Genomic DNA, 11,796 nt, shown 5'->3' on the forward strand with positions numbered 1-11,796 from the left:
CTTGCACAGTAATAAGGTCACAAGCATCACAGAAAAATCTTTATTACAGGAAACAGATCCTGGAACCAAAAGTGCCACGGGGAACATTAGCAAACGAAAACAAACATAAAAACAAGGAGTGCTGAAAGTTTTCTGGAAATTTTTGGCAGAACAGAAGCTGACATACATGTATATATATATATATATGACCAATCATATTTACAACTAACTGAGTTACGCTTCAGAGGGAAATCTACATCGTAACTTACAACGTAACCTGACGTGCAGCTCTGGGAAAATGCAACTACAGGTCAGGTCGACTGTGATCGCCGTGGAAGATTAAGTTGTGATGTAGATTTTCAGCTGAAGCATGATTAAGGCGTAATGCACGGTTACTGTCATATGTACAACTAATAAAACACGCTTTCTTTACATACAAAAACCTGATTTTTTAAATGTATTTCCAATACTTCAGTTTTAAAAAAAACTTTGCTTAACAGTTACAAATGAGTAATATTAAACTTGTAACACATAAAATTCTTCAATTATGAACAATCCCAGCTGTCTCTATATACTCAGCTGAAGAGCTTAAAACTAAACATCACACAAACACACGTCCTTTTGTTCTGATTAAGCTCACAATGTTACGCATTAGGATGCAGGTCTTTCCTCACTGCTTGAAACAAATGACACATATTGCTCGGTTTATCCTAAACCCCGGTGGAATAGCAAAACAAACATCCTTGGTGTGATTGTCAGCATGTTTGCACGTGGACGTGAGCACAATACAGAGAGAAGACAAACATTCATGAACATCTACGTTGACCATTTGTCACCAGCCCTGAAATAGACGCAGTTAAATGAACCAATGTAAGAAATCACACGAACAGAAAAGAAGGGGCATTAGAGGTGTTACTGAAAGTGCACCTCAGTCTGAACGTTTCCCTTGACTAGGTCTTTAATCACAGCGGTGAAAATCGCTGATGAAGCGCTGTCTTTGTGTTCTCCGACTACATCAACATCCAGCTCTCCTCCTTCTTCTTCCTCACCTTCTGAAGACTCTGTCCACGTGATGGTCACCGGTTCAGGGACGGGACTGGAGCCTCCAATCACATCGATGACCTCATCTTTGACAAGGTCCCAGCTTCCATTTGCAGACTGTGAGGGTGAAACAGAAGTCTGCAGGTCAGCAAACACAGTCGGCGCTGTTCTGCTCTGGCGGTGAATCTCTTCTTTTATCTCAAAGTTTTCGTCGTCTCCATCCACATCGATGATCTCATCAGCGCTGCTCTGTACTTCCTCATCTGTCAGACTTCCCTCAGCTAGTCTGAGTTCACTCCACGGGAGATTTTCTTTTTCTTCTTGTAAACAGGCTCCGGTCGGAGAAACAGTCTCTACATCGATTGTCTCCTCAGAATCTGTGGCTCCTAGTTTAGAGGTAAAGTCTGCAGGTTCAGAGGTGGGTGGCTGTGTCGGTGTCTCAAAGCAAGCCCTCTTGGCCACGGTGGCGTTATCACTCGTATCCTCGTCTGACTCTGCTCCCCTCTTCTGTCCCCTCCTCGTAGCCCCCCCCACCTCTTCGTGTGACTGTACAGCCAACTCCTCCTCATGTCTCTCCTGGTTTTTCTCAAGTTGTTCATCCGCAACACAGAAATCTGCAGGCTGTGCCAGAATGGATGGTTTTGAACACTCTCTGTTAGATGAACTGAGAGGGTCATTTTTCCTGGGTCTGCCCCTACGTCTGCGCCCTGATTGAACTGCTGAGGGTAGGCGCTTGGCTGTAAGTGGCTCCTCAAGGAAGGGTAAAGCATCCTGTAAAACAGATTCACCTTAATGAACTATAAAAGTACAAAACAATAATCTAAACATGGAAAATACTGAAAGCAGTGCTACCCCTCAGCCTCCTATTACATGCAACCTATGGTATAAAGCTTTCCTTCTTAACTGACTGCATTCACAAGATTTTCAGAAAACTTGACCTATGACCTTGACTGTGAGGTCGAGGTTACGAAATCCGTACTCGTCCGAGACTTTTAGTAGATACACCACTGAGCCTTTTATGACTGAGTGGGGAAAAAATCCACGTGTGGTAACTTTAAATATCTGCCAGCATTCAAACGGTAGCAGTTGTCACAAACTGGCACAAAGTAGCAGTATTTGGGATGCACCCTCTGGTAATCACGGAGTCTCACACACTGGATAAGTTGATCAGTTGATGGTTCATCCATAGAGCCTCACTGATTCCTTTAAATCTAAAGACAGATGAGCTCTTTAATCTAGTAAAAAAGAAAGAAAGAAAGAAAGAAAGAAAGAAAAAAGCCTCATTCTCACCAGGATTTGTGGTTCCCTTACCCGGCTCCTGATCGGGTAGATCTTCAAGAAGCCGCCATGGGGATTTTTCCCTGTAGATGATATGTTTTTTGTTTCTTCAGGACCCTGAAAAAAACATATGCACATAAATTATATACAAACATACAGTACAAACAGAATAAATGGTTTGACTGATCTTAATACAAAGATTTAATCATGTTTTGCTGAGAGGAAGTATCCCGTGGATTTAACAGAAAACTTGGCAGTGTGGTCTCCAAGAAGATTCTCACGGGTAAGATAAGTCCTGGTGATACTTTCACTAGCAGTAAAGCACTCCATTAATAGCCTCTATCAAGATTAATATATAATTTTTAACTAAGAGAGAGATTACCTGTGGAAAACCGGTTGGGTGGTAACTTTGAGCTCAATTAAGACTGTAAGGGATATTTATGCTTACAGAACTTTTACAGTTTCAGTCACTCGATATGATGTTAAAGAAGTCATCGGTGTGCTGGCGTCTTGTTCAAAAGATCAACATAAAATTTTCAAACATTGCTCATCATTAGTTAAAAAGAACAGACTAAACGGGGGCAACTTTCATATGTAACACTTCAGGGAAAAAAAGGGGCTCAGAATTAGTTGTTAATATATCACTACCCACCTACAGACATGAGAGTGACACGCAAACACACACACACACAAAAAAAAAAACACGTTACATGTAACGCAAAGCTATGAAAAAAAAAGAAAGATGCAATTTGGTTGTATCTGGTAGAATCTGTGGGGATTTTTACAGCGTTTTTAAGGTCTACGTCCTAATAGTATACAATTAAAGTTTAAACTTACTAGTTCATTATAAAGGCAAACCTAGCTTCTGCTAAAGGTACTGTGTAAGCATGCAGTAGTATAGCCATTCTTAAACAAGCAAAGCATCATGCAGGAGTTGAGGCTTTGGGGTTAACTGGTTTGAATCTTCTATTAAATTTAGTATAGTCTTGATTTACACCGGAAAATAATCCTCTGCATCGGCAGCTTTGACATTTGGAGTTCCACAGGGATCTATCCAGGGGCCTATTTGTTTTCTTTATTATGCTCTGTCTATTACTCACCCGCACATTTCTTTTCATCGCTATGCAGATTTACCTTGGAATCAGGAAGATCGCTGACCCATAAGAAGGCTCAGTGAGTACATTTTGCATGTCCCACAGTTTCTTAGAGTTAAACAAATCCAAACCAGGAAAAATATTATTTGGCCATCCACTATAAACTGACAGTTTGAAGGATAATCTGGGCTCATTAACTCCTTTTATTAAAACACAGGTTAAAAAACCTCCCAAATAATAATCATTGATTAATAATTATATAATCTCCCTGATATAGACAATGGAAATATCAATGCAACCTTTTTGGTTTTAAATGTGCTATAAAAATACAGTTTACTTGCATATTTTAATTTCAGTTCTCTCCTCTCCAGGTTCACCACAGGAATCTGCTTTAGCTGCTTCTCTTTTCTGGCATGAGGGTTTCTGTTCACCGCATCGTCTGGCTTCCTCACCTTCACCTTCTTCTTCTCTAGTGAGAACAGATAAGGCTTTTGCCTTCTTTTGTTCTGTCGTTTTGAAGTCGGTCTGGTTTCCTCTATGTGTTTGGGGGAAACGGTGCGGCCAGCGTGGGCCTTGCGTGACTGTGAGCGGCTCTCTTGAGACTCATTTTCATCAATGTGCAGCTCAGGTGTTTGAGAGCACTCAATTCTGTGGGTGCTCCTTTGTAGTTGAGGCATGTAGGGGGTTGTAGTGTGATCTTTGTTTTTTTTGTAAGTGTTCATGAGAGTGTGAGGTTGGCAGGACTCTGTGGAGCTCACACCACTCGTCTCCATCTCCTCTCTTGCACGACAGCTTTCAACATGCTGCTCAAACGACTGCAGGAAGTGGTCCAGCATGTCACCCAGCTCTCCCTCACACGGCTGCTCTAGAACTGGCACCACACCATTTGTAGAACTGGAGCGACCAGCTGCTCCTGCAACAGCTGCAACCTCAGTGGATTCATGGAGCTCAGAGGAAAGGCTCTGCGGTTTGTTTTGGGATGAGGTAATTTCAGAAGAGGCAGAGGCGCCAGTGTTGCTACCTGCTGGAAGGGGATGCTGAGCACGTGAAGTGCTGCCTTTGTTGTTTGGTAAAATATCGAGTCCCATCATCACTTCCTCCAGAAGACGATCGATCTGCTCAGGCTGCTCCTCGTGAGGTGGTGGGGCTGGGACAGGAAGACAGGATGGTGGAGAGGAGGCTGCAGGTGATGGCAGGTGGGGAGATGGAGAAGCCTGGAAGGAGTGGCTGGAGGTAGATAGAGTTTGTGCATTGAAAAACTGCATAGGTGTGGGAAAAAAGGAAGCCGATGTTGCTGTTTTGGCTCTGGACCTTCGTGGCCTCCGCACAGGAAGACTGCCCTGCAAACAAGGACAAGTCACGATGTTTGAAAGAAGCAGCAAATGTAACATCCTGTTTTAAATCTGAATCCTCATTTTTGGGTGTAAAAACCCTCAAAGGTTTAGTTTTGAGCTCCCAGACCCTATTTTCATTTAATATTTAATTACAGCTTTTGACACTTTATAGATGCCACAAACGGGACACTCATTCGCTTACCTGTTCAAACTGTTGCCCCGTATTTTTCCTTCCACGCTGAGAGGTGCTTCCTCCGACCTCACCAGACCGCAGCACATCTCCAACTTGGCTTAATGCCCACGCTATGCCACGCCCTCTTCTCCTCTCGCAGCGTGCACCCTTTTTCACAACCTCTCTGGTCTGCAGGCACAGCTTCCTCCCAGCAGCTCCGCCTCCCTGACCCGTCCTGGGCGTCCTCATGCCCCACCTGAGCAAGAACAACTTCTGCAACCTGCTCACCCCCACCTCCTGCACCATTTGAGTTAATCCTCCCCGACCACGCCCTCTCCCTCCTGCTCGTGGTCTTCCACGCTTCTCCTTGCCCGTCTCAGCTCTCCTGGCACCTCCAACCCCGGACCTTCGCCTGCGGCCTGCTCTCCCCCTGCGGGGCTCCTCCTCATTGTCAGGGTTCAGAAAGTAGCTGATGAATCCTGGGATGTTGCCTTGAAACTGTTTAAACTGCTCTTCCTCCCATTCTTCCGCCACTGTGACATCTTGGTCAGCCCATCCGCTCTGGGGGTCGGCATTACAGATGGTTGTCTGGCTCATAAAATGAGGGAGGGATGGGGGGACAGATGTGTACGGCTGGGTCACAACAGCAACAGGTGTGCTTTCAGCTTCAGGTATAGAACCTAAGGGAGCAGAGGATATCTGAGGTGTTAGTTCATTTGGAGGGTAGAGGACAGACACAGGGCAAATCTGAGGGGGAACAAGTAGGGGGTCTGAGTGCTGTATACTCTGGAGAGCACTCATATCGATGGTCTCAAACGATACTGCTGGGTGAGCAGGTGGAGCTGTGTTTATCTGCAGCTCGTCTGTTTGAGTGCACACATCCTTCCCGCCATTTGACATCATCTCTTTCCACAGAAAAGTGCTCCCATCCCTCACCTCTCTCCACCTGCCCGGTCTCTCCTCACTCTCAAACATCAGAGGCTCCGTCTGCACTCCTATCTCGGCGCACTGCCCGACCCCATCCCTGCTTTTACACTCCCTTTTCGTCACCTCCACCAGCCCGTGGATGCCCAGGTTGGCCGCAGCAGAAATAGCCTGTTGCTTCTCCCTCTCACCCTCCCCAGCCATCTCTCCAGAGTATAGAAGCCTGACCAAGTGGAGCAAGGTGCAGGCACCCAGAGCCCGAAACTCCAAGAGGCGACTCTGCCCCGCAGCAGGAGTCGGTGTGGAGGACAGAGCGGAGGAGATGTGGGGGCTGATAGCTGACAGAATACAGCTGTGTGTGGGTATAGACACCCCTGAAAGACAGGGAGAAATGACAAAAACAAAAACTTTAAAAGCAAAACTAACACATGCAAATTTTTGTTATGGGTTTTTTGTGTATGTGTGTCTCATACCTTCTGCCTTAAGCAGAGTGTCACAGAACTGGCTGCACTGTTGTTGTCTCTGCAGCTCAGTGAGGAGGAGGGTATCAAACCCTGGTTTTTGGTAGCACCACATTTCCCCATCCACTTCAGAAGGGGAGCAGAGAGGAGTGGAAACGGAAGGTGACATGTGTGTGGAGTGTGAAGCAAATATCCCTGCTCACCTGGACATTAGCACAATAAATGCTTCGATATTGTGGTCAAAAACACACTTTTTGAGTTTGAAATTTTTACACATTAAAACAGAGATTTTTGAGGTCGAGCTTTCTTTCTCATTTATCAGCAGCTTTATAGTTTATTATTATGTATAGTGTGGATTAATGGGCAATCTTAAATATTTCTTGCAGCAATAAATAGTCTTTGAGCACATTTAAACTCGAGTCATGTGGGGCCAGCTCAAAGCCCGCGCGCTGGTTAGTAGCAGAGGACTAGCTAGCAGTGAACTCCAAACAGACTACACAGAGAAAAGAGTTGTACTAGCTTAGTTAACATGTTACAGACCGCTAAACGTCTGTTCTAACATCACCTTCCAGCATATCTGGCCTGTTTTAACCACGCTCTCCCGGCTTGCTAATTAAAGCTGCTGTTAAAGTCGGGCATGTGACAGACACCTGGTTTACTCACCGTCTGCGGGCCTCAAAACTCTCTACAGATCCACTATCGAGGCACAAAATAAAAGCTTTTCTTTTCTTAAAAATAAATATACTTCACAAAAAACATTTAACGGACAGTATTTTATTGGGCTGTTTTTTGTCCGATTTTAGTGGGGTCAGCCGCAGGTCAACGTTGTCATCAGAGGAAACGGTGCAGTGTTCCGCTTCGTCGCTAGGGGGCGGCAGCGTCACCGCACAGACGCCACGGCCACCCCCCAAGGCAAAAAAAAAACAGCCGGCCAAAGATACACAAACACATTACAAAGAGAGAGCATTCACTGCTGAAACCTCCGTCTTCGTGAAATGGCACCAGATAGATAGATAGATAGATAGATAGATAGATAGATAGATAGATAGATAGATAGATAGATAGATAGATAGATAGATAGATAGAAGTAGTTTTTTCAAATAGCAAAGTAATAGCTAAATAGTTAAATCCATCAAAATCACAATGTTTTTTAGTCGTTTAGGAATTGGTAGTATTTTCTTTTCATTTTACAGTTAAATTAGATTGTTTTATAGTTTAATTCGTTGAGTTAACTGCTTTATTATTAGTATTAGTATTATTATTATATTAATATGCATTTTGTAATATTCTGTTTGTGTTTTTGGCACACTTCTTTGCAGTAATAATAATAATAATAATAATAATAATAATAATAATAATAATAATAATAATAATAATAATAATAATACAATTCAACCACAGCTGATTACACTCTTTAACACATGGATTTGTTCAGTTGTTATTACATTACATGACATTTTAAAATGGCACAGAGACACAATAAATAACAGTTAAAAGTTACCACTCAACTTTTTCACCGTCTAATGTGAGATAAACAATTTTTATGAGGGACCTTGGCTAATATGCATATCAATATAAAATTATTTTTATCCACCAGTAGGTTTTGAAGTAGGATGTAATCCTACATCTCTTGCTCTCTAAGCATATATTTATATATAGTGATAGCAATGAGTAATGAGCACAAGAGATGCATTTATAGGGGAAACACTCAGGGAGGGAATCATGAATATTTTCTACTTATGAACAGAGGAGCTGGATTTTAGTGGTGAGAGGTAGAAAAGTACATTAACTCCACTGGAAGGTTAAAGGATAGATTAATATTTTTTCAAGTCTATAAAGCATTTTCAGCTGTGAAAGACTGAAGGTGACGGGGGACAAAATTTACACCTTTTACTTTGTCTAAAAAAATAAACTCTGCCGTTAAGATGAGGTCAAAATGAGGCCTCAGCAGCCTGAGTTAGACAATTCAAGCTGGTTTTGTTCAAACGTTACATTCTTTAGAGTAATAAATTCCCTCTAAGTGCTTCCTGGACAGTGTTTGCGTAGAGCTGGGATAGTAACACAAATCAGGAAAAAGGAGACTACAGGACTGCGATGCTGGAACATCACTGTTTGACTTTTCCACCTCGGACGACTGACACTTTATTTAACGTACAGGAAAAGCAAATTTGCTGTTCAGTGCAGAGAGAAAACCAGGCCAAGCATTTAAAATCATAAGTGCTTCACTCTACAGATCGCGCAGACAAATTTTCTGCTTTAAAAAAATGTATAAAACTGGTAGTGATTTATACATTTTGAGCGCCATGCAAGAACCTTCAGTGCAAATAACAAAATCTTCCAAAAGTTGTAAAAAATAATTGCAGTTTCACTTTTATTTGTTTCATAAGAGAAACAAAAGCTGGAGCACACTGAATATTTAAATGGATTTTAAAGAAACCTGATTCAGCTGCTGAAATAAAAATTTCATCCATTATATTTTATTTTAAGAGGGACAGAGGACCGGCAGGGAAATGTCTCCCACTCAAATATTAGTATGTGCTCTTTTAATCCAAGAGCAGCGTGTGGTCCCCCTGGAGTCCTTCTTTTCTACATTCCAGTTCACGTTGTGCCGTTGTCTCTGTGCACGTCAACATGGACTTCCTCAAATGACGAGGGGGTGATCAGATCAAAAAGCTTGGTAGAGGACGTTGTGTCCACTCGCGGTGAAGTCGGTCGGGGCCAGCGCTCATTAAACTTGACAAAGAAGAGCGGGTCTTTGAAGGGCCCCCCGTAGATGATGGCTTGCATCAGGTAGACGAGAGCTACCACCATGGAACTGATGAGAAAGAAGGGGATGAAGGGCCTCAGGTGGTGCCACGCTACCCTGATCCCATATCCCAGGCCACCGAGCCCGCTCTGCCCACCAGTGTGGGTGGTGTGGCGGGAGGAATCTGGGTCTGGAGTATGTTCAGGGGACTCGTTATCCGAGTTCGAAGTGGATGGACCAGGGACGCTGAGTGTATCCATGAGTCAAATCAAAGCCGGTCCGTTGCTCTATCTGTTTGTATGGTCACGCATAGTCCTCCACAGATCACCTCTAGGGAGTATAAGGAAGGAAGCGTAAAGCCACACATAAAATCCCAGTGGTGTGGTGTCCCTGTGATGAATCCAGCTCTACATTCCTCTCTCGATCACGTACAGTATTCCCTTGGTCCTCCCAGCGGGTTTTTTTCCCCCTCCGATATGGTGTGCAGGAGTTAAATGCCGGTGCTTCTATCTGAGCGTTAGAGAGGAAACGAGGAACAGCGGAGGAGCCCTAAATAGAAATGACACCGAATGATAGGACACCATGAAGGAGAGGGGGAGAATCTGCTGCGTTTGGTGGTCTCAGGTTTAAAGAGCGGTGTGTGTGTGTCTGCACCAGCTGCACAGGTTGCAAGCATTACACACACGCAGTGAGTAACCCAGACAGGCGCACATCTGAGTCAGATAGCTGCTTGCAACAGCTGTGCAGTTAATTACAGCTCTAATATTAAAGCTGTAAGCAAGGAGTTCAGCTATAAATGTTGCTATAAGATTACCTTCATAAACTGGAAATTCTTTGAGATATTTACATGCCGGTTATATTGCCTTTCCTATCATGAATGAGGAGCCTGCTAATTTTGGCAAGGGAACTTCACAGGGCTCCGTGTCGAAAGGATAGATTTACTATTTCTTTCTCCCTCCTCAGTATGTCTTAAAGCAGCACTCACATGTCCACATATACATTTCAGGACTCATTTGTCACTGTGATTCTTTCCTTGTAGCTTTATAGCTGTGAACAAAGTCTAAGACCTTTGTAGCAGAAGATTTCTTTCATGATTCCTCCTTTGCAGCTGAGCGAGTAAATAAAAAGAATAAATCAATATGTATATAATAACTGAGGAGAAATGACTGTTGCTGCCCATCAATCTGGGAAGGCTCATCAGGTCATTTCCAAACAATTTAATAATTTATTCACAAGTGAGAAACATTAAAGAAAGCTGCCAATCCTCCCAGGAGCGGACGTCCCACGAGACTTAACTCAAGATCAGACCTTGCAGTGCTCTGAGAAACTGCAATAAAGCCCATCAAGAGCTACATCTTAAACTTCACAGGTCTCAGCATTTTAAATGTTAAAGCGATCCAAAGTATTCTAGAGTCAAATGTGAGTCTGCCTGTGCAGCAACTATAGCTTGGCACAAGTTGACCAAGCACAGCAGCAAATCTACAACAGAATGGCTGAAAAGTAAAGAATCGAGTTGTTGCAACAGCCCAGTAAAAGTCCAAACCTCAGCCTGACTGAAATGCTGTGGTGGGACCTTAAAAGAGCCGCGCATAAACGAACGCCTGCAAACCTCAATGAACTGAAGCAATGCTGTAAAGAAGAGCGGGCCAAAATTCTGTTACAGTGAGGTGAGAGACAGATGAAGTCATACAGAAAACTACTTACTGCTGCTAAAGGTTGTACAAGCTACTGAATCATGGAGCATGCTTAGGTTTTCACACACTGCAGTTTAGCTTCATTTTTGTTCAATTTCAGCAGTGATGGCTGTTTCTAGCTAATGTCAAGACCTCTTAAAGAAGATAAGTAGAAGTGAAAGAGGTTTTGCTTTATTTTTTTTTTAAACCAAAATTCTCAAATTGCACATCAATTTGTCTTATACATTTCAGGATAAGGGGGCATTGGAGTCTAGCTCAGCTGCCCTTGGCTAATAGGCAGGATGCGCTCTGAACAGGTTGCCAGTCTATTGTGGGGCTTGATACCTTTTACACGCTTAAAAACTCAAATCAGGCCTAGTTCTCAAAACTTAAAATACGTGTAGGCATTTTTGGCACATCTCTCATAAATCATTAATCTGTAGCTTCCCTTGTAAACAGGACTCTGTGGCTTTTAAAAGTGAAAATGACTGCTAAAGATTGAGAGATGAAAGCAGGAATATTGTGTGTATGCTGGTGTGATTCAAACTGTTACAACTAAAAGTAAAGAGATTCAATAATGACTAATTGTTTAGTAGCTACTACAAAAAGCATGTGAACCTCCAGACTATAGAATAAACTCCCTCACGGTGCTGAAACACCACTAACATGCCCTCACTGGCTGTCTTCCTGCACCTTGTGTATTAAATTTAAGGTTAATTTTATATTCCAAGCAGACGCATGCACATCATAGCTTAACTAATATCAAACTTTCACACCGACATCTGCTCATAGCCCTCGTGATCCAGCAGCTGCTTCTCAGCCAGCCCACGATGCATTTCAGATGCGCTGCATACTTGAAACACCTACACACTTTCGTATCCACAGACAACCAACTGTGTATCTTTGACATGTTTGGAAGCAAACACATACACACCTTCAGGACACTACCCTCCTGTCAACATGCTGCTCTGTGTGTAACCAAAGACAAACAGCAAAGCCGAGAACGTCAATGCTCGCCCGGCCTTCAGCTTTACTGTGGCGCTTGAAAGTTAGCTGGCTTTAATAAGGCTTGAGCACAAGGCGTGAGCAGTTTG

At 43.2% G+C, this 11,796-nt stretch overlaps 1 protein-coding gene across 1 annotated transcript; it reads right to left on the bottom strand.

The window, feature by feature from the left end:
- Positions 1–31: 31 nt before the first annotated feature.
- LOC146392433 (uncharacterized) lies at positions 32–10,075 on the bottom strand. Its single transcript, XM_084949541.1, has 6 exons — positions 6,947–10,075; positions 6,296–6,486; positions 4,929–6,196; positions 3,656–4,732; positions 2,311–2,433; positions 32–1,791 (listed from the first exon to the last, which is right to left on the bottom strand). The coding sequence occupies exons 2-6, from the start codon at positions 6,450–6,452 to the stop codon at positions 892–894; spliced, it is 3,525 nt and encodes a 1,174-aa protein (XP_084805667.1). The 5' UTR covers positions 6,453–6,486; positions 6,947–10,075; the 3' UTR covers positions 32–891.
- Positions 10,076–11,796: the final 1,721 nt, after the last annotated feature.

The sequence above is a fragment of the Perissodus microlepis genome, chromosome 2, assembly GCF_051167445.1.
Source record: "Perissodus microlepis isolate ML-2025 ecotype Zambia chromosome 2, ASM5116744v1, whole genome shotgun sequence".
NCBI lineage: Eukaryota > Metazoa > Chordata > Actinopteri > Cichliformes > Cichlidae > Perissodus > Perissodus microlepis.